At 45.0% G+C, this 23,321-nt stretch overlaps 2 protein-coding genes across 2 annotated transcripts in view; one reads left to right on the top strand and one right to left on the bottom strand.

The window, feature by feature from the left end:
• Nucleotides 1–4,257: 4,257 nt before the first annotated feature.
• On the top strand, nt 4,258–6,604 carry SAYSD1 (SAYSVFN motif domain containing 1). The gene is made up of 2 exons (XM_056853699.1): nt 4,258–4,380; nt 6,208–6,604. Exons 1-2 carry the CDS (start codon nt 4,258–4,260, stop codon nt 6,541–6,543), a joined length of 459 nt encoding a protein of 152 aa, XP_056709677.1. The 3' UTR covers nt 6,544–6,604.
• Nucleotides 6,605–19,129: 12,525 nt separating this feature from the next.
• GLP1R (glucagon like peptide 1 receptor) overlaps nt 19,130–23,321 on the bottom strand; it is a 133,703-nt gene continuing 129,511 nt past the window's right edge. The window contains exon 17 of the mRNA XM_056853359.1: nt 19,130–19,297. Within this exon, the coding sequence (XP_056709337.1) occupies nt 19,130–19,297 (168 nt within the window). The remainder of the gene's footprint in view (nt 19,298–23,321) is intronic.

The raw sequence follows: 23,321 nt of genomic DNA, 5'->3' as shown, positions 1-23,321 counted from the left end.
ATTCTCCAAGGCGGGGAGCCGCAGTTTGCAGACCCCTGGATTAAGGCATTCTAGCAGCTTTAGAATTTCAGTGTTTTTTTTTCTTGTGAGCTTCCAGACCCCTTAGAATTATGTAGGAAAACCAGGGTATGTTAAGACTAGACAATAGCTTGGGAAAAATTGCATCTGGCTAGCTTTCATGTAGGCTAGGGACAGATAGTGACATTGCCACAAGCCAGAAAACCAGTGTAAGGTGAAATGCTGATGACCTTCCACACACCCTTGTGTATTAGTTGAGCTCTAAGAGTACAAAGTTTTAAAAAGAACAAGCCTACTTTTTCTAGTTTATTTTTTAAGAGAAGGCTAATGCAGTTTTGCCACTGTTCCGCAGAATCCAAATTAAACTATTTATTCCCCCCCAAAAATTATGCCACCTCTCTGGGGAACATGCCTAAAGCAACTTACAAAATAAAGCATAATAAAGCCATAAAACATTCAAAGTAGCCAATTAAAACCCAGCATTAAAAACTCAGCCAGAGCATAAAAACAGTGAGATGCTTAAAATGAACTCAACAGCTTTCAGGCTAAAAACACACTCTAAAAAGGTGTTAGAAGATCAAGCCCTTAATTAAAAGCCGGGGTAAACAAGCAGTACAGGCATCAGGTTAGTATCAAGGGGCATTCTATAGGCACGGTGCCACTACTGAAAAAGTCCTGTAGCATCTCAAGTTGAGGTGAAGGTACATGGATAAGTACAACATAGTCATGAAAGGCAATGCTGAATCATTGCAAGTTTGAGAGAGAATAACTGGCCCCAATTATTTCTTTTGCCTACATGGCAGAAATCAAATGAATAAAAATACCGTACTTTAAATTCCTTCCTTTCCTTAGTACATTAGGGTGCTTTTGTCTTTGTTAACAATAATAAAGTGCATTTTCCACCAGTTCATCATACACTACTACCCTTGTGCAAAACTCCAAAGGGCACCTGCCAAAAAAGACCAGCCCACATTTTACAAATAAGCCTAAAGTCGCAAGCGACAAGAACATGAAACCTAGTTGGCTACATTTTACGTAAGATTTCCATGTTCTATGATTCATTAACAGCACAAATTATAGAAACTGCACAAGAAGTTCAAAGTTACATTAAAACCCCACATGTAAAAATGATGTGAAGATCTGGGCCAGTCAGATATCATGAAGCAAGAACAGGAAGTACTCTATTTCTAAAATGAGATACCTGCCTGGCCATTTCCTTTAACCTAGAAGCCCAGCTCTCTAATCTCAGATGTATGCCAGTTCTGTTTACTCTATGGTAAAATAATGCACTTGGCACTCCCATAGAGAGTATTTCACATGAACACATGAAACTGCCTTATACTGAATCAGACCCTTGGTCCAACAAGGTCAGTATTGTCTAAGACCGGCAGTGGCTCTCCAGGGTCTCAGGTAGAGCTCTTTCACATCACCTACTTGCCTGGTCCTTTTAACTGGAGATGCCAGGGATTGAACCTGGGATCTTCTGCATGCCAAACAGATGCTCTACCACTGAGCCACAGCCCCTCCCTTTTGGATGCTGATTCTTAGTAGCCATTCCTGAATGCTGTAGGCCTATCACAGATTTGGCTGTCCCAGCTGCATGATCAGTAACTTGGAAATGCCATTTTGAGATGCCAACATGTAATTCAAGGAGCATCCTCCCAAATCTCTTGCAAAGTCAGAGGGTGCAGAGAGGATCCCAGAGATTATACAATGAAAGCTGGTGTGTTTTGCCTGCAGGCTTAATTCATATTTGGGGGTTTGTCCCCATATTAAAAAAAAATCTAGAAAGTTATTTTGCACCCAGTTGAATTATGAAATTATTTAGACCCATTTCATATATTACTTGATATACTTCCTGGAACTGCAGGAAGCTGCATTATTCATTAATCTAAAATTTATTTACAGCTGCAAAGTCTTAATAGCAAAACCTTGGCGCTGCTCAGAATTTCCTTTTGGCTTGCTAAAGCATGGGCTAACACAGATAATTACATTTTATTTTTTAAAAAACATGAAATACGTTATAAAGAATCTTATCAAATAATACGGGCACAATCTGCCGAGTTCATTATCGTATATTTTATTTATCAACATTGCAATACATTACATATGTATAAGAAGTGTTTAATTTGGCATAAATCCAGTGCAACTTATAATGTAAGCAAGTTTAGGAACGGGTTTTATTGTGATGGCCGTCTTGCAATTTTTCTTTCCCCTTTAATTCTGAATAATAATAACAAAGCTGATATTTTGTAGAGGCTAGCCGAAACCTAGGTTCACATCCTCACACAACCAGGGAAATCTTTAGGTGACCCTGGGCTCTCAATCCATTCTTAGCTACTTCCCGTGGTTCTCGTGAGGAATTACAGACACGTTCTTACGGCCCAGTGCTCCTTAGAGGAAGTTGCAGAACAAACAATAGTAGTAATAAACTGGAAGAACCACCTGTTTTGGGTTGCCAGGTCCCTCTTTGCCACCAGCAGGTTTTTGGGGTGGAGCCTGAGGAGGGCGGGGCTTAGGGAAGGGCTTCAATTCCACAGTGTCCAATTGCCAAAGCGGTCGTTTTCTCCAGGGGAATTAATCTCTATCCGCTGGAGGTCAGTTGCCATAGCAGGAGATCTCCAGCTAGTACCTGGAGGTTGGCAACCCTACACCTGTTTAGAATCCGCCCTCGCAGCCAAGACAAACAGGGCCGGCGCCACTCATTTTTGCGCCCTAGGCAAGGCTAACTACTTGTGCCCTCCCCCACATTGCTAACCAATTTTGAAAAACAGACGTCTTGTAGAGAAAAAAAAAAAAGCATAAGATGTTATAATTAATTCTGTTCCATAGCACTGTTGTGGCACTTATCTTAAAATGTTGTGTGTGTGTTAAGTGCCGTCAAGTCGCTTCTGACTCATGGTGACCCTATGAATGAAAAGGGCACGAGTCCAGTAGCACCTTAAAGACTAACAAAAATATTTTCTGGTAGGGTATGAGCTTTCGTGAGCCACAGCTCACTTCTTCTGAAAATATGAGGGTATGAGCTTTCTGGAAATATGAGGGTATGAGCTTTCTGGTAGGGTATGAGCTCATACCCTACCAGCAAATATTTCTGTTAGTCTTGAAGGTGCTACTGGACTCGTGTCCTTTTCTACTACCCACTGTGAACTATGAATGAAAGTCCTCCAAAAAGTCCTATCTTCGACAGCCTTGCTTAGTTCACAGTGGGTAGCTGTGTTAGTCTATCTGCAATAGTAGAAAAGGGCAAGAGTCCAGTAGCACCTTCAAGACGAACAAGAATATTTTCTGGTAGGGTAGGAGCTTTCGTGAGCCACAGCTCCTACCCTACCAGAAAATATTCTTGTTTGTCTTTAAGGTGCTACTGGATTCTTGCCCTTTTCTAGCCTTGCTCAGATCTTGCAAACTGAAGGTTTTGGCTTCCTTTATTGAGTCCACCCATCTCTTGCTTATCTTAAAATAAACAAATATAAATTGTCAATTGCGTTCCCCCCGCCCCCAAGAAACTAATTTGTTTAAAAACTGTGCCCCAGTTCTGCGCCCTAGTTCGCCTAAAGGTAGCCCGGGCCCTGGACTTCGGCGACGGCCGGTCCCTCCCAGGGAAGAGCGACAGGCGCGGGCTGCCACTTGACAGTAAAGCGCACCCACCCAACAGCTGCCCGGGGCCCCTCTCGGAGGCGACAAAGGGCGAAAACGCAGGGTCACTTGATCCTCCTTTCATTTCTGTTCCAGCCAGGATTCAGCCAGGATCGAGCGCAGGCGTTTCGCCGAACGTGCGTTCGACCCTGGCGAAAACAGGGATTCAAGGGGGGTCCAGCGACGAGGAGCTTCCACCCAAAGAGTCACAACAGGCGGCCGCTTGGCAGCAAAACGCGAGTCCGGGGCCATTTACGAATGGGAGGTTTTGCCTTGGATTTGCCACTCTTTAGATGCACTTTCCCCCCATCCCTATCCTCCAAACTCAACAATAAGCCCCCCTGCAGAGTTTTGAGAATTCAGATGGGGGAAATGTGCATCGAGAGAGTGGCAACTCCAAGGCAAAACCTACCATGAATAAATGGCCCGGCCGGGCGGAGGCGGGCGGAGAGCTGGGCGAGGGCCCCGTCCCCTCCCCTCCCTCCCCCTGGGCGGCGCGCTGCTGGGCTCCCCTCCGCCCCGGAGCAGATCCAGGCCGACGCAGGCAGCAAAGCGCCCTTCTGCCCGCGCCTCCCTCCCTCCGGCCGGCCCTCCTGCGCCTCCATGGAGCGACGGCTGGCCGAGTTCCGAGCCGCCCGCGGCGCCACCGCCGCCCGCCCCCAGCCCGCAAAGCCCCCCGCCCAGCCCGCGGCTCCAGGCGCCGGAGGGGCGCAGCCCTCGCACGAGGTGGGTCCGGCGGGGCTGAGCTGGGGGGCCCCGCCTCGAAGGAGCCGCTCCGCAGGAGGAGGAGGCGGCGCCGCCGCCGCTCAGGCGCCCCGGCCGATCGGGCCGCTTTTACGCACGGGAGGCTTCGCCTTGGACTCGCCGCTCTCCAGATGCGCATTTCCCCCCCCCCGTCTGAATCCTCAAAACTCTGCGCGGGGGGCTGGGGGTTGAGTATGGAGAATTTGGATGTGGGGGGGGGGGAAGAGCGCATCTGAAGAGTGGCAAACCCAAGGCAAAGCCTCCCGTGCGTCAATAGACGCGCTTGACGACGCCCTTGTTTGTGACGTTACTCCAGCCCATTGAGATCTGCGGGGTGGAGTGAAGCCCTGGGCGGCGCTGGAACAGCTGCTCGGTTGGGCCTGGCTGCTTGCGGTTTCGGGTTGCACTTTTCTGCCGCGGCTGTGCATGTATTGGAAGGAGTAGAAAAGAGCAAGAGTCCAGGAGCACCTTCAAGACTAACAAAAATATTTTCGGGCAGGGGACGAGCTTTCGTGAGCCACCGCTCACTTCTTCAGAAAGCTCCTACCCTGCCAGAAAATAGTTCTGTTAGTCTTGAAGGTGCTCCTGGACTCTTGCTCTTTTCTACTGCTGCATCAGACTCACATGGCTACCCACTGTGAATTATCTCCATGTATTGAAAGCTATTTCAGAACGTGGGTTATTCATTAATACACACGTGCAATTGTATTTATGTCTTTATTTTTTTTAAAAAAAATATTTTATTAATATTTTCAAATTAAGCACAAACATATACATACCCATCCACATACAGATTGGGCTTTTTCCAGGAAAAGTAATGAACAATTTTAAGTGATAGTATACATCACACGTTGCTTCATCTGTATGTATGTAAGCTTTCTATTCTTTGCACTTCTAGTTTATTTATGTATTTATTATTCCAATTTATAGCCCACCCTCATTTCCAACCAAGGCCGGGCTCAAGGTGGATAACCACCTTTAAAATACGTAAAACTATGAAATGGCAACTTAAAAACTTGCATTAAAACCATAAACCAGATGGCCTTAAAACAACTCGGACGCCACAGTGTAACTGGGTCAGGGCAGGTCAACCCCCACAGATGTTGAGTGTGGGGGGAAGGATGGGGAGTCTTCTGCCCACCAAACTTCCTGAAAGGTTTAACACCATTCATCAACTCTGTTAGTCTTTGAAGGTTCATATATGTTAATTATTTAATATGCTGCCTTTCCCCCAAGGGTTTATCAAGTCCCCCCCCCCAACTTGGGGGCTGCCAGCTCTGGGTTGGGAAATAACTGGAAAGTTTTTTTGAGGGGGGAGTGGAGCCTGAGGAGGGAAGAGTATAGGGAGGGGAGAGACTTCAATGGGGTGTAATGCCATACAGTCCACCTTCCAAAGCGTCCATTTTCTCCAGGTGAACTGATCTCTATTGCCTGGAGATTAGTTGCAACCCTAGATCTTCAGCCACCACCTGGCATTTGGCAACCCTGACAACTTTGTGAAGCAGGCCAGGTTGGGAGATAATCTGCTCAAGCAGGACTTTAACATCAGTCCTAGACCTGTTCTTTTGCTCGTACATTGACTCTAAAATATTGTTATGCTTTCTGCTTTACATTCCATAATGAATAAAATGTCTGTCTTTCTGATGTGTGTGTGGGGAGGGAATTAGTGTATATTGTGAGGACTGTTAAGGGTTGGTGAGTTCCAATCACAACGTCCTTAGTCCATTTAGCCTTTTTTTCCTGTTTTTACAAAACATCACATCCATTACATGACTAACCATATTATCTCTTATTGCTCTCACTTCCTAGGAATCCAGTCAAAGAACACACAGCCCCACAGACCATGCGGTTTCAACCCCTCCACCACGGTGGACCCATTATTTTTTTATGAATGTGACCTTTCTCAAGTTTCTCCTCTGGCTGGTCTTACTGGGACTCTTTGTGGAACTGGAGTTTGGTTTGCCCTACTTTGTCCTGTCTATGTTTTATTGGATCTATGTAGGAACCCGTGGCCCTAGAGAACGACAGAATGGAGAAAAAAGTGCTTACTCTGTATTTAACCCAGGTTGTGAAGCTATACAAGGAACGCTTACAGCAGAACAACTTGAGAGAGAACTACTGTACGGGTCCTTAGCTCCGAGGTAACTGGTATCACACCAACTTACCTTTTGCCTGCAACTACTGTGAACATGGTTTTTTTGCTTGAATTAAATTGAAACAGTTTCCTATGGCATTTTTTCACCTTTTCACAGAAGTTCCACCTTTGTAAACAGATGCCCAAATGTACTTTTTCTTATGAAATCCAAATGTTGAAAGAAATAAAGAGAGGGGCTTATGAAATGCAAAAGCTGAATCAAATACTGGTTGTTGATTGGTTTTATTGAATGTTCCTATAGTGAACTAAAACTTATTGTTGCTTCTGTTCTGAATGAATGGCTGATTTTTATATGTATTGTTTGCCATGGGCCCACTTAATCTGGACAGGCTAATAATGAGAAAAAAGGCCTCCCTATAGTAGTGTAAAATCTGGCTATATTTTGGGGGCAATGATCTTTCCAATAGCTACGCATATAAAATACAAGACCCTAGAAATGATGATATCTATATTTTGGTAAAATCTTGGAACAAAATTACCATTCTTGTAAAACGACATGTATTCATATTTCATGGTAAAGCAGCCTAAGTGAGTTTGACACATGTTCAGGAAATGCAGGCCAGCATTCTTAGATCCTATTGATTTGCCTGAGAGGGGCTAATCATGTGTTTAGCTCTTATGCTGAAGTCCAAGGGATGCCTTGATTGGCACTCACATGGGAGGAACATAATGAACCAGAGTAATTTTAAGCTAGTTTGGGTTACTAAACAAAACTAGAGTCTACCTAAATGTAGTGCTTCTAGCCGCAATGTAATTAATACACAGGCAACTTTTCGTTCTTCAGTATTAAGCTAGATTCTAGCTAGCTGCTAGAAGGATCTCCCTTCACTTTTCGGAGACTTGTGCCTCTTGATTATTCTTCCTATTCATTGCTATGTTGCATGTGGAGGGGAAAATACTATAGCTCATGTAATCTGTGTGATATACTGGAGATCAATACATCATATCCATCGTTGCAGGCCAGGATGTAGAGGCTTAGCTGAGGTTTCTTGCAGCCCTGTTGATGTAGGGGAATTTTAAGCATCTGTTTAACTCTTGTACTGAAATGAAGGCATCCCGTAATGCTTACTTTGGGCTTGATTGGGCCCAGTAGGTTTTGAAATCTAGTATTGATTACTCAAGGTACTTGGGTGCATATTATTCAGTGAATTTTCACTAAAATTGAAGGCAAAACTTTGTCAGATTATCAAAAACAGTTGCTTTTTCAGGTCCCTTCTCGTCTAATGCAGTCAAAAGTATCCATGATGAGACATTCTCCCAAAATGATAACGTTTTTCCACTCACGTAAGAACAGGTGGTCACAACTGGGGATATTTTACCCGTTATCTTTGTCTAGAGAAAAGTGTTCCCCTCAAAGATCTCTGCCCATGCTCATACATGCTGTGCACTACCTGCAATTAAATTCCTGCTTCCTGCAACAGGATGAGGGTGGGTGGGTGGAGGGGGCAGTTAAATCAGTAGAGCTGTTTTTTAACTCTTCAAGTGACAGGGTAGGAATATGGCAACTTGTTTAGCACAGCGCTGATTCTGTGGCTGCAAGTCAAATCTTACCCCAGTACCGTTGATTTTGATGTTATGTTCACTTAGCTGCTTAATGGCAGGCAGGACCACATTTTTATACTCTATAAAAGTGTAATGGGTTATTTGGTAATGAGGGATAATGATGGCCTCTGCTCAAGCACAATGGGAATATGTTACAAAGTTTGGGGGAAAATAAGTGAAAGTTTACCTGAAATATATTTCAAAGAAAGCACAGATAGCACTAATAATAGTAACTTTATTTGGCAAATTACACTGATTTGGCAAGAAAACGAACAAGGATATATTCACAACACAGTTGAATTGAACATTTATAACTGCCTTTAAAAATCTTATACGTGCAATATTAAAATAAATCTGTTTCTCAAAGTATAGATCAAAACAGCAAGGATAGAAACAAAGCCTTAACTTCTAATCCTAAATATATTCACCTACGTGTACATTTTACAACGCTATCCTGCATTAGTTATACGCCTTACGACTCCTATTAAATTAAACATGATTTTAATCTACATATATTTTGAAGTAGAATCACAGTGAGTGAGCAGGTTGCTGGTGCCGTGGGCTGCTCAAGCCATTTCTGAGCACTTTTCGAGCAGCAGTTTTAAGATTACTACAGATTCTGAAGCAAAGGCCATTGAAGACACAAGCGCAGGCACATTTTCCCCTCTTATCTACCTCCATCAGTCCTAGCTATTTAGGAATGATATGGTCACGCTGCTGGTAGTTAAGGGGTGGCTCCTTGTTTTCCAATGCTGCTTTCACCAGCCTTGAGAAGGAGGTGGAGAGAGGCTTCAGTGCTCCTGTCTGTTGTAACTGTAGTCTCTCTCAGGATTAATCAAGCTGGTTTGAGGAGTTGGATGGGCTGCAGCAGTATTTTACCACTCTACACCCCCCCAAAAAAACTTATGTGGACAGGAACTGCCTATTCTTAGCAAGAATAATATTATTAGAAAAAAATGCCTAAGAAAGATCACCCTTGTTAAAGCAGACTCAGATCTCGGGACTCATCCCTAGGAACAAGGTGCTCACAATGCCTTTTGAGGCTGCTCCTCTGGCCAGACTTCCAGGCCTATGAAAGCTCTTTTGACTGAAGCATGTTCATCACGAATGCTCCGGCCTCAAACCTGTGTATTTATGTGGTTTGGGGTGGGGGGATGAATGAGTGCAATTACACAAAAGTGCAATTTGAGGAAAGACAAGGAGAGCATGGGATCAAGATTCCTTACCAATTAGTAAGCTTTCCTTGGGGAGAAATTCAGCCAAATAAAATCTTTGTTGAACTTTAATGGAACATTGTTTCCTTCCTGGCAATTGGACTAACTTCAGAATTGCATTATATGCAAGCTTTATTAGTTTACCATTCATTTGTGGGTATCAAATGGGTTAAATTCACGAGAAGCCCTGATTAACTCTGTTGTGCTGATAATGTACACTGTAGACAAGTTACATGCACTGGATGAAAACGATCAACAACTTTGCAACCAACTGTTTGTAAATGTATTTACGCGTTCTTATCTATCATAAACATCTTTACAAAATTGGTTCTTGTAGGTTATCCGGGCTGTGTAACCGTGGTCTTGGAATTTTCTTTCCTGACGTTTCGCCAGCAACTGTGGCAGGCATCTTCAGAGTAGTAACACTGAAGGACAGTGTCTCTCAGTGTCAAGTGTGTAGGAAGAGTAATTACTCTTCCTACACACTTGACACTGAGAGACACTGTCCTTCAGTGTTACTACTCTGAAGATGCCTGCCACAGTTGCTGGCGAAACGTCAGGAAAGAAAATTCCAAGACCACGGTTACACAGCCCGGATAACCTACAAGAACCAATGAACTCTGACCGTGAAAGCCTTCGACAATATCTTTACAAAAATGTAGTAATCCTAAAAAATCCCATGTATCATATATATGTGAAACCCAAGAGAAGATTATGCTTAATTATAATTTTGGGTTTCTTCCCCCACTCAAGTTTGTGGACTTTACAATTCTGCACCATCTTTTACTGTTGGGGGGGGGGGGCTTGCCCTTATCAGATGTCTTTTTACTGTCCTGTCTTCAAATACCTGTTTGTTAAACTTTTAGTTCCCATAAAACAGTGACAAGTATTCGAATGATGTAGTCTGGGGGGCTGCTCTTGGATCTAGGCCTACTGCTGGATAAGCACCTGAGTGATTTTTACCAGCTTCTACTGGATAGCCAACTGCGGCCTTTCCTGTGCAGAAGAAATCTGGCCACTGTGGTGCATGCCCTGGTTACATCTAGATTAGATTACCGCACTGCACACTACATAGGGCAGACTTTGAGAAGTGTTTGGAAACTTCAATTGGTACAGAATGCTTCAGCCAGAAGGCCCATCTACACTGGCACCCAATTTGTTTCTGGGCACAATTCAGAGTGTTGGTCTTAACCTTCAAAGCCCTATATAGTTTGGTTTGGAATCAACATACCTGAGGGGACAAATTACTCCCTTACGAACCTGCCTGGCTACTATAGTCATCTTTGGAGCCCTGCTTTGGGTGCCCCCACCTTCTGAGATTATGCAGGTGGCAACATGGGAAAGGGCCTTCTTGGTCATGGCACCAAAGCTCTGGAACGCTCTCCCCAGGGAGTTTTGTCTGTCCTCTTCTGTTGCCATCTTCTGCCAGTGAGTGAAGAATTTCATGTTTTGTTGGGCATTCCCTCAGTGATCCCTCTTTCCTAACCAATATTTTAATTGCTATTTTTATGTTTGGTATGTGTTTTAAATCTGTTCTTTTTAATTGTTTTAATGTGTGTTTGGGGGGTGTTTTAATGGTTTTAAAAATGTGGTTTTATTATGTAGGTTTTAAATTGTTAGCTGCCTTGGTGGCCCTTGTAAAGGCAGAAAGACAGCATACAAATGTTATAAATAAAATAAAAAAATTTTTAACAAAGCTTTCAGGTGACATCTTTTAAGCCTTGGGAATGTTTATGATGGGATAGCAATGGAGATGGATAACATGATAGGCGCTATCCATAATTTAATTTGCAGCTGTCTCAGTTGCAGGGTCTGATATGTAGGATTTCTCAGAGATCCAGCCAGTTATACTGCAAAAACAGTTTGGCAGTCCTAGTATTTTGTAGCCTGAAGTTCACTGAACCATCTCTTCTCCCTCTGAGGCGAAGGACATCTTGGAGACAGATGGGTGATTCCTTTCCGGTTCTAAGGTAGGCAGGAACTAAAAAACGTTTCCCACTTCCTGCTTGGAATCACCCTCTGTCTCCAGTTTCCTTCCTGCCTAGCTAAGGGTAAGGCAGCTGATCATGTTGCTCTGTCTGCAACCCAAGTAGACATGTGGGAGCAGGCTTCTAAGCCTCCAATGATTCAAACGGCAACTACATCTACCAGCTCGACTTTTTTTCTTCACCATCAAAAAAACAGCAAGCAATAGCCACTCCTTTCATACGGGAGCCAAAGGGTTCCTCTGGCCGGAGGACCACGTGTCCGGAGTCCTCTCAGCCGTGAAGTCTGGGAACGCGGCCACATGGGCTTCCATGGAGGCGGTTGAGCCGAGGACCATCTGAGCGACTAGCAGGGCTCCCGCGGAGGTGGTAGAGCCCACAGAAATTAAATCAACCAGCTAGGCCCCCACAGAGGTGGCAGAGCCCAGCCGCCGCAGTATGGCGGCTGGCCGGGCCCCCGCAGAAGCAATGGAGCCCGGCGGCAGCAGATCGGCCAGCAGCTCACACGGAGGTGGTAGAGCCCAGAAGCAGCAAGGCGACTGGACGGAACCCCCTGGAGCTGCAAAAGAGTGCCACTGGTGGAAAGAGGAAAAAGAAGGACGCCGGCAAGAGCAACTCTAAGAAGCCCCGCCAGGACGACAACGCTGCAGCAAAGGTCCATTTGGCCCGCGGGGGCGGCAAGGACTTTCGGCACGAGCCACAAGTGGGGGAAAGGGTGTGCCATGAGGTGCCCCCCCTGGGAGAGGCCCCCTTCACCAGTGTGCGCAGCAAGAGACCCAGTCACGAGCTGCAGCATGCTGCAACTGCCACACACCAGCTGGAGTCGCCTCAATGTTGCGGTGAGCTACAGGGGCCCAGATTCTTGGATGTGGGGGATGGGCAGAAGGCCAAGGACCTTCTGGCTCTCATGAGGTGGGCACCCAGAGAAGAGTTTCCCTTCCTTCAGGCAGCCAATGCTGCATCTTCTTGGGGAGGGGGATACCAAGCCTCGCAGCTGGATTCCTCCCCTGAACTGGAGGGACACAAGTGCGAGAGCCAAGCCCACTGCCCCGGGGACAGGACTCCATGGCCCACCAAGGCAGAATGAAAAGCCTGGCCCCCACAGAGCCCCAGCCATAGAGTGGACTCACCAGCTGCCTCTGTGGCCTTGGAGAGGGAGGAAAGAGAGGACGGAGAGTTCTCTTCGGACGAGGAGGAGCTTCCAACCACCATAGACCAACACACCAAACTATTTGTGGGGGAGGATTACCAGCACCTCATCTCCAAAGCAATTATGGCCTTTGACCTAACAGAAGCCACAGAGCCAGGGGAGGAGCACAAGCTCAACTCCCGACCCAAAGGGCCCAAGGAGTTTTCCCCCAGGCCTCAACGCTCTGGCAAGGTGGTCCCCTTCCCCGAGTTTTTTGAAGAGGTGGTCAAGTGAGAATGGGAAAGACCGACTTCGCACAGGCAGTTCCCACGGAGTGCCAAAGGCTTATACACCCTGGCGCCACATGTTATGGACATGTTCAAACTTCCATTAGTGGACGCACCTGTAGCAGCACTGCAGTCCTCTGGCCTCTTGTCCAAGGATGGCATGGGCTCACTCAAGGACCTCCTCGATAGGTGGGCTGACCTGGCATCCAGGAAAGCCCACAACACCCTGACCACGGCTATGCAAGCCTCTGCTTCTGTGTCCCTCATTGCTCAGGCAGCCATAGTTTGGGCGAGGAAGCTAGCTACCCTCATCCCACATGAGCACAAACATGCCACCGAAGGCATGAATAGAGTGCAGAAAGCTATCACTTTTCTGGCAGATGCTACTTTGGATACCTTGACACTCAGTGCCGGAATGGTGGTGGCCAACATAGTTACCAGGAGAGCATTGTGGCTCAGGCCTTGGCCAGCCGACTTTTCCTCCAAGGCCATGCTCCTGGCCTACCCATGCCAGGGGATTTGCCTCTTCGGTGACAGACTTGACCCGATCCTGGTAGACACAAAGGACAAAAAGAAGGTGCTACCCCGGAGCCTCAAGAGAGACAGCAGGGGACATTCATCTTCCTCCTACCTGTCCTTTTGCTCCTTCCACTCCCTCCCATGGCCAAGGTCTGATACACGATGCCCAGCATGGCCTTCTGGACGGGGGTCACCCAGAGGAGACGGCAGATTCAATAGAGGCTTCCAGACCCACAGAAACAACAAAGCCGATTGCTTCAGCAAGCAAAAGAGACAGTGATGTCAGATCAATACCAGTGGGGGGTTGGCTGTGCCACTACAGTCAGCAATGGGAACAAGCTGATCCCGACCACTGGGTGTAGCAGATAATCCGGATGGGTTATCAGATCAAGTTCCGACAATCTCCCCCCGACCGCTTTGTTTAGTCTCCGGCGTCATCCAACCGCAACAAACATATGAGGACCTTGGCGGCCATACGTCACCTGTGGCAGATACAGGCCATCAAGGATGTCCCACAGGAAGAGAGATCCTCCGGAGTCTACTCCATCTTTTTCATTGTGCCCAAAAGGAACGGGGACTGGCGTGCCATTCTGGACCTGAAGTACATCAACAGGTTTATTTGCGCCAAGCATTTCCAGATGGAGACCCTCTGCTCCATTGTCGAGGCTCTTCACCCCGGCAATTTCATGTCCTCGACAGACCTCGTGGAGGCATATCACCACATACCCATCCACGTCAGCCATCGCTGTTACCTCCACTTCAACTACAGAGAGCGCCACATCCAGTTCAAGGTGCTCCCCTTTGGTCTCTCCTCCGCTTCCAGAGTGTTCACCAAGGTTCTAGTCACCCTTGTGGCCCTCCTCAGGAAGGAAGGAGTTCACATCTATCCCTACCTCGACGACCTCCTGATTTCCGCTCCCACGGAATGCACGGCCGTCCAGCACACATGGAGGGTGATACAAGTACTGGAGGCGCACGGGTTCCTAGTCAACATGAGCAAAAGCCACATGTCCCCAACACAATGACTCCAGCATCTGGGAGTCATCATAGACTGCACAACACCCTCATAGATTGCACAATACCCTCTACCTCCCGTGGGACGAAGCTGCCAAAGTCTGCACTATGGCCAGTGCACAATCAAGTCCAGGACAACCGGGCTGTCTTCTTTAACCCAGCTGCAGGGCCAGATGATCACCTGCATAGACTCAGTTCTGTGGACCCGCTTACATGCCCGCACCCTCCAGTTGTTCCTCAAACCCTACCAACAACACATTTTTCAGAGGAGGAACACTCACCTGACTCTCCCCCACCCCGTCAAGCACAGCCTGTGCTGGTTGGCAAACCCCGCCACCCTTTAGAGGGGTTGACAGTTTTGGCACCAGGGGATGACCCAGCTCTCCACTGACACCAGCCTAGACGGCTGGGGCACCACGGTGAATCAGCAGATGGTGCAAGGCACATGGGCCAAGAGGGTCCTTCACACCAACCAGCTCGAGCTCCTGGCCATCTACAATGACCTCAAGTCCTTCCAGCAGCTGCTCGAACACAGTCACATGCTAATCTGGACAGACAACATCGCCGCAAAGGCGCACCTCAACAAGCAAGGAGGGTCCAAGTCGTCCGCACTCCATCAGGAGGCTGTCCGAATCCTGCAATGGGTGGAAAAGCACCTCATGTCCCTCAGGGCGGAACACATCCAAGGTGAGCTCAATGTCCAGGCCAACTGGTTGAGCAGGCAGAAGATCGACGAGGACGAGTGGTCGCTCCAGCCATGGACATTCCAAGCGATCTCCGCTCGCTTTGGGCAACCAGTGGCAGATCTCTTCACATCCTCAACTAATCATCAGGTACCTTGATTCTTCACAGGTTACGCTCACCCCAGTGCAGAGCAGACGGAGACTACACCACATCAAGGCATCCACATGTCCTCACCTTCCTGAAAGGAGTATCTTTGACATCGCCTCTGGTCATTCACAGGTTCCCCTCCTGGCACCTTCACATAGTCCTCACAGTGCTCCCCAAGCCACCCTTTGAGCCCCTAAATGAAGTCTCTCTGAAATTCCTCCTGATGAAGGTTCTGTTCCTCACAGCAGTTACATCAGAGCACAGAGTCTCCAAGTTGACCGCCTTGTCCTCAAGGCAGGGGCTCTGTGTGTTCCACAAGGACAAGGTGGTCCTTAGGCAGGACTCCACGTTTTCCCCCAAAGTCAACTTACTTTCCCACAGGCAACAGGAGATACACCTGCCCTCCTTTGCCCCTAATCCACAGCACCCTAGAGAGAAGGAATGGCACACCCTTGACCTGAGGCGGGCGCTGCGCATCTACCTCAACCACACCAGGCCGTTCCAACAGACCGTCGTGCTCTTCGTCTCCATGACTGCCCCCAACAAGGGCAGAAAACTTTCCAAGCCAGCCATCAGCAGGACATTTTGCAAGTGCATCGAGGAGTTCTACAAGCTCAGCAACAGGCTGAGCAAGAAGGTATTTTGTTTTGTTTTAAAAACAGGCTAGTCCCTCCTGGAATCACAGTGCACTCAATACACAGTATGGCCACCTCGGCAGCCTTCGACAACAGGGCGCCAGTCGAGGAGATGTGTAAAGCAGCCACGTGGTTGTCAGTCTCGACCTTTGTTCGCCACTACTGACTAAATAAGTATTCCTCAGTGGATGCAGCCTTTGGCTGTCTGGTGCCCCAGCACATCCTTGACGAGGACGACTCCCACCCTTCGACAGCACAGTTCTTGGGACCTCCCATCTGTCTCCAAGATGCCCTTCGCCTCAGAAGGAGAATGGGACCTTGGTTTACTTACCATGAAGGTTCCATCTCCTCTGAGGTAAGAAGGGCATCATGCCCCACCCTGGGGCAGAGACTGGAGCACCCTCCAGATCCTCTACTAGATGACCAACCAAGGGGAGAGAGCGGGTCTCCTTCACACAGTCACTGTTGGTTATACCTAGTCAATTTGCCCGTTCTGTATATATATGTTCAAATGGTTATTTTCTGTTCTGTTATGAGTGACACTTTTTACCTACATAAAAGTTTTGGTTTTTCTCATTTGCTGTGGCCCCGGGTCTTGCCTTGTTGTCTCCTGCATAACCTTAGGTACAGCTTCCTGTTGTTCTATCCTTTTGAGAGAAGCTCTAGCTCTGGAAGTCTCGAAACTGGAGACAGAGGGCGATTCCAGGCAGGAAGCAGGAAGTGGGAAAAGTTTTTTAGTTCCTGCCTGCCTTAGAATAGGAAAGGAATCACCCATCTGTCTCCAAGATGCCCTTCTTACCTCAGAGGAGAAGGAACCTTCACGGTAAGTAAACTAAGGTCCCATTTCCACATTCCAGGTCACCTACTAGATATCTATTAGCAAACTGACTGGAATCCAGCGATTGATTGGCCCTAGTGATTCCAGAGGCTTTGTATGAAGCATTTAAAAAAGGCTGCTTTGCTATTTTAACACAACAATGTCACATTTACAAAGGAGAGGCTTCTGCACATATTGGGGATTGCCTGCAGCACTGAGAGAGGCTTCCTCAGTGCTGATGTGAATTAGGTATGAAAAAAGGCTTAGATATGGCACAATTATTTTAATGTACAAACCCAGGTGCACAACCTATGCACAACCTACGGCAGAGACAGCCTCCTGGAACTCCAGCAGAACTTTCTGGAAAATCTAGGGACTAGATTTGAACCTCAAATCTACCACCATAGTATGCTTAAAATAAAAGCCCTACTTGTCATTTCTTGAAATAGTTCAATTAAATAGTGCTTTATAATATTTTCAGAGCAGATGCACCTCAAATGAGCACTGCAAGGCATACCCCTTAGTACCAGTAAGTTCGTAAAGTATCAGGAAACCAGAGTATATGACAATGAACTGTTTAGTAACCTTGAAATTGGTTTACTGGGGGGGTGAGTACATGAAGTTGCTATATTTTAGCTTATTCCAACTAAGAAGTCAATTATTAAGATTCTAAAGGCTTACTGACATTGGACAGCAATAATTTTAACAAGCTGTAGCATACAATATCAAGCTGGCCAAAGTGGTGAAAAGTTATAGGCACAGAATCTATCCACTCAGAGCAACAGCAATGGCTCCCAGCATGAAGTGTAAAGAGCCTTGCAGTTATATGGCATTTGCAGAGGAAAGGAAAAAAGCCCAGAGGTAAGAAAACATGATAGGTTGAACAGATAATTCCATGACTCCTGGGCCTGAAAGATTATAGTGCTACACAGTAGTTTTTTCATAAGATAGTAGTACAATAAAAGGTATCATTGCTTATCTCGCATTTCTGTGACTCTTATCTGTCTATAAGGGGTAGATAACTTTTTTTTTTGCTGTCAAGTCACAGCTGACTTATGGCGACCCCATAGGGTTTTCAAGGCAAGAGACCTTCGGAGGTAGTTTGCCGTTGCCTGCCTCTATGTCGCGCCCCTGGTATTCCTTGGAGGTCTCCCATCCACATACTAGCCAAATACTGTGACTGGCCCAAGGTCACCCAGCAAGCTTCCATGGCGCGAGTGGGGATCTGAACCTGGGTTTCCCAGGTCCTAGTCCGACACCTTAACTACTACAGTACGCTGGCTCTCATGATAACATTGTTCATCATCAAATATTGATGCCAGCAAGCAGCTAAGAGTTTTGGTTCATACTAGCATTTGTGCAGCCTTCTGATGTAGTAAAGGGCTATATAATGGGTAAAACCGAAAGCACAAAGAATAATAATCTTTAAAAGACATTAATGGTCACATAAAAGGCATGTATTTACCACCTCAAGTCAGTTATATGAAGTTTAAATTCACTCTGATGAAAAGCTTCTTAAGCTTGAGAGCATATAGCAAAAGACAACACACGGGCATATCTGCTTCAAGGTCGTTTCAACGATACAGAAATGGTATCATAATTCATGCTTTTCCAGGAGGGCAGGAATTAGATTTTTACACTAGTCTATAGTAGCACTAACTGGGAAGAGCTCCGGTGCTGCACAGAACAGATGCGGGGAATGTTCTATTTTGGTTGTTTTTGAAGAATAAGACATGGGAGGGGCAAGAGGGGCTGCTTTTAAATGATGTGTGAATTCCCCTCTGCTTGGGTCAGAATGTGTTCAACATTAACAAACATCCTAGGAGAGCACTTTGGGGGGGGGGAAACCCTCTTAGTGTTATCTTCCTGCACATTGTTATGTTTGTCACAACTGTGTTTACAAATACTAAAAAGCTGTGCAGGGACTCCCACTCTGTATAACAAAACTTATTTAGAAGGTGCTACGATGCCATGTAAATAGAAGGAATAAAAGTTGCAGCACAGGTACTGGCCAGCAGGTTCCTGTGACTCTGCTCACAATGCACCAAATTGCCTTGGACATGCTGTGTATTACAGTCTGAACAGAGGTAAAATGCAATTTCTCTGCAACAAAGGTAGTAGGTGAGGGGGGAAAGACACTTCGAGAACAGTCATAACTGCATGTGTACCAAGAAAGCTATCATTTGAAAAGCCTGAAATAACATGTTCCAAGTCTGATAGCTGCTTCTAATTGTGTTTGCTTCACCTTTCCTAATGAAAGGTTCCCCCTCCTCATCTATCAATTGCATTCTTGTAATCTAAAAACCAACAAAACCTCCAGTTCATCCACCTAAATGAATAAGCTGTTAGTCTCATGCTTTGTGACTGCATCATTGCCGTGTTAGGGTCTTGGAGGCAAAAACATTGATTGGAAAGAAACTCATGAGGCTCTTTAGATAGGATTCTCTCCCTCCCCACCCATGTGCAATGATTATACTAGCAGTCTGCTTTATTTTAAAAGCTTGTTCAACTGCCATGAACAATTGAGGCTTAACTTTTCAAAGGGCCTCTTACAATCATTCTAGCTGAATTTCAAACGATGTTCCATTTCCTCTGCAGAAATTTTAGCTGCATGTAGCTTGGCAAGTGGCAGCATAGACTGTGCTGCCCAAGGTACCACCACTGCTTATGCTGTTGGCCGGACACTTGAGTGGCTTCATACTGCTGTCTCTTTGGACGTAAAAGTGTTCTAGTCTCCAGCGCTCCCAGCTTTTCTGAAATTCTGTTCGAACCTTACACAAGAAAGGAAAGAAACAGGAACAATCAGGTTATTGAGATGCAGCTAGTGTATCTCCGAGAGAAAAAACACAATGTCTTGTATTAAGTAGCCCTGCCGTGGTTAAGGCCACCCTTATTGTTACTTTAAATACTCTCTGAAATTACCTAATTGATCCAAGCTGAGGCGGATTCATCACTGAAATAATCACAGCACTTTCTCTTATACAACTAGATCTGTGAGCGCAATACAGCAGGAAACATTCTTTAGCTGAATTCCCTTGCCACAACTGCTATATCTCAAGATTGTGCTCAACATGGTTGAAATCAGACCTTTCTTATCAGCCTTTTGTAGCACTCGGTATTCCAAATCAGACTGCAACAAGTATACTCCCTAGTAAAAATACCAGTAAAGTCTGATTTCTGTGTTATCTCAATGGCCTTAGGATGTTGATTAAAAATTATCATACAGTGCTATTGACTATATAATTTGGTATTCTCTAGTTGAAGAAATATACAGTACAATAAAGTTACAGTAGATAAGTGAATAGCAGGGTAAGATAAAGTGAGAAACCTCTCATTTCTCAAAAATACCACCAATATTCTTCTGTATCTTTGAGTTCCCTACTGTTCAGTTCTACATTATTTCTGATGAGACCACACACTTTTTAGATACTGAACTGAGACTTGAGAATAGGGTTGCATTCAGACATCTGCAAACCTGAGTTTGTTTGTAACTGGCACAAACCTGGTTTACTGTCAGTTTTGTAAAGCCCCCTCTCTCAGGAGTCTTCCATTAACCCCCATCTGCCATGATGTCCAACGGTTAGAATTACACTGAGGTATGTTTTTCCAGTACCTTGGATTCTTACCCAGTATTAAATCATGCCTATGTATTCTAATTAGTGGGGAAATAACACACCTTAGTTTGTTAGAGTGTTCACGTTTTGACTTCATGGAAAACTGGAGTTAATTAAAAACATCTTACTTCAATGTCAACACATTTCACAAGTGTAGGAAGCGTGCAAGCAAGCCAATTAATGACGTTTGTGCTCATCATGAATAAAGTTCCAAGTTGTTCATGACGTCTGAACCGAGCCTAGAAAACAGATATATGTAGGAAACCAACATTACATTCATTTTATGTCTATGGTAACTACAGGTCCCATGTGGAAGGAAATCTCCTGTATGGATACAAGATCAAGATTTCATTAGGCAAGAGAGCGGGATGAGGAGGGAATACCCTGATAGAACTTTTTATAAAAGGGTTCTTTAAAGTCCAATAGTGTGGATAGTAATGCCCCTTTATGAACAGCAAAGATTATGAGGAGCAACAAAATAATTATACCAATTGAATATGATACATAAACACAGACAAATCAGAATTTACCATTTAACCTAAAGCCACCCTCCTGGATTTGATCAAAATGATAGGTTATCAAATCAGTATTATCTTACTCTGGATTTACAGGCACATACTAAAAATTAAGAAGAAGAGTTGTTTATATGCTGATTTTCTCTACCTTTTTAAGGAGAATCAAACCAGCGTACAATCTCCTTCCCCTCCTCTCCCCACAACACACATCTTGTGAGGCAGGTGAGGATGAGAGAGCTCTAGAGGACTAGCCCAGCTGGCTTCATGTGGAGGAGTGGGAATCAAACGTGGTTCTCCAGAGTCTACCGCTCTTAACCACTACACCAAGCTGGCACAGCAAAAAGCAGTCATCTAGGGATTGATCCTAAAATACAGTAGGGATTGATGGTAAAATACAGTAGACAGTGCACTGGAAAGTCTAGTAAGCGTTGGCAACTGTTTGGCAGTTTTTGAAAAAACATGCTACTGAAGTTAGTTTTTGAAAAAATATTTTAATTTAAATATGCAAAGTGAATTCTGCCTTGTTGCAATGAAAAATTCCCTGATTTTCTTATTTGTACAAAGCATGCAATAATTGTTTAAAATACACATCATCTTTATCTTGCTCTGAAAGCCAGTGTAAATGGATAAACAGAATTTTAATGATAAAGGCAATGTCAAAAATGTTCAGTTTACTATTTGATCTTTCAAAGGTATGGTAGATAGAACAAATGTTTAACAGTTTTAATGACAATTTTTTTACAATATCTTCTAACCTTCTGCTCTGTTCCAATTAATGTAGTACCTTTTATATTTCACAGTTCACTGAATGAAGCAGAAGCAGGAGGGTTGTCACCTATCCAGCAGTGAGATTACTTTCACACTGTTAAATTGGGTCAGAGTAATTAGTTTAAATACAATTGTGGAACACCTGTTCAGAACCACAGTGTGAGGTCAAATACAAGCCACCAAAAGTAAATTTAAAAAGACCTGAAACACACATTTATGCCAATATATACTTTATTACACAGCTACAGGCCTCATTAGATAACTAAAGTTTGCAGCCATAAAGTATTTGTTCACAAGTTAACAAATCAATGTGGGTAGTGTTAAGTCTTTCTGACCACGAGCTCCCTTAACTGCACAAGGATCCATGTGCACATACACTGCACAATTTCTTTCCCTCTCCTCTCAAGAAAGCAGCTCCTCCTGCTGCCTCATAAACATATTCAAAATACTCAAGAATCTTTTCCATTTTTGGCTTGCTGGCATGTTGCTTGGTGTATTCCTATTCTTCTTTCTCTTTTACGAAAGGCACCCATAATAAATCACTGAGGGGAAGCCTCTTATTCCCTCCCCTGGCTGGTCTTCCTTCCCAAGCTATTTTCACTTTCCTTCCATCTCCCCCCCCCCGCAACCCAGCAGTCTAATATCCTCACCGGCTTCCTTTTCTCCATCCAGCCTTCCTATTCCCCTCATTGCTCCATTTTTCTTTCCTCCCTCCCTTTATACTACCTTTATGTCCTCCCTTGTCTTTTCCTGTCTGCTCCCACCTAACTTACATCCAGTCTTAAAGTGAAGCAGCAATAGCCATTTTGTTGTCTGGAGTTACCTGTGTATGTGTGTTATGTGCCATCAAGTTGCTTCTGACTTACGAAGAAGAGGAGTTGGTTTTTATATGCTGACTTCCTCTACCACTTAAGGAAGAATCAAACCGGCTTACAATCACCTTTCCTTCCCCTCCCCACAACAGATACCTTGTAAGATAGTTGAGGCTGAGAGAGCTCTAAGTGAACTGTGACTAGCCCAAGGTCATCCAGCTGGCTTCATGTGTAGGAGTGGGAAAACAAATCCAGTTCACCAGATTATCGTCTGCTACTCATACGGAGGGGTGAGGAATCAAACCCGGTTCTCCAGATCAGAGTCCATAAAACCAATGCTCTTAACCAAAATATTAACTCATGTAGATAACAACAATAAGGTAATCCAAGCCAGAAATGCCACATTGGATGTCGAAGGAGAAAACATTGAAACACTCCTCACAGATCTTATAAAACTTTGAAATGACTGGAAATGCATGTGGAATGAAGTCAAAACTGTTGCATTGATTCTTAAGATAGAAATAAAATTCTCTCATGGATGTGGTGGAGTTATGCAAAAGAGGGCAAAGGTGTATGATATCAGACCTGATGCTAATTTGCTGGAAATGAATGACAAGGGTGATTCACCAGAAGAATCCTATTTCAGAAAACCTGTGTTTTATGTTTTGGTTGACAGTGTTATAGCAAGATTAACTGTAAGATTAAATGCTGTGAAGCAGTTGGCTGAAAAGTTCAATTTCTTGTGGAAATATCTCACCATGTCTGAAAGTGATTTGAAAGGACAAGCTTTATTTTTATCAAAAAATTTCTTGATTACCTTAATGATGAGGATTTTTTGAAAGAAATGCAGCATTTACCTTCAGTACATAAGGTACATTTTGGAAATGCACAATTAAAACCATTGGATCTGTTGAATGTATTAACAGAATACTGACTTGGTGACCTGTTTCCAAATGTTTGTGTCAGCTTACAAATTCTTTTAACAATCCCAGTAACAGTAGCTTCTGCAGAGAGATCATTTAGCAAGCTCAAGCTGATTAAGAATTTTTTAAGGTCTACAGCAGGGGTGTCAAACATAAGCCTGGG

This window comes from Euleptes europaea, chromosome 7 (genome assembly GCF_029931775.1).
Source record: "Euleptes europaea isolate rEulEur1 chromosome 7, rEulEur1.hap1, whole genome shotgun sequence".
NCBI classification, from domain to species: domain Eukaryota; kingdom Metazoa; phylum Chordata; class Lepidosauria; order Squamata; family Sphaerodactylidae; genus Euleptes; species Euleptes europaea.
This window is presented reverse-complemented; position numbering and strand designations above follow the sequence as displayed.

Bases quoted from the DNA above. Each gene is read 5' to 3' on its own strand.
- SAYSD1 (XM_056853699.1), top strand. From the start codon at position 4,258: ATGGAGCGACGGCTGGCCGAGTTCCGAGCCGCCCGCGGCGCCACCGCC. The intron at 4,381-6,207 runs GTGGGTCCGGCG...CTCACTTCCTAG, and splicing joins GGGCGCAGCCCTCGCACGAG to GAATCCAGTCAAAGAACACA.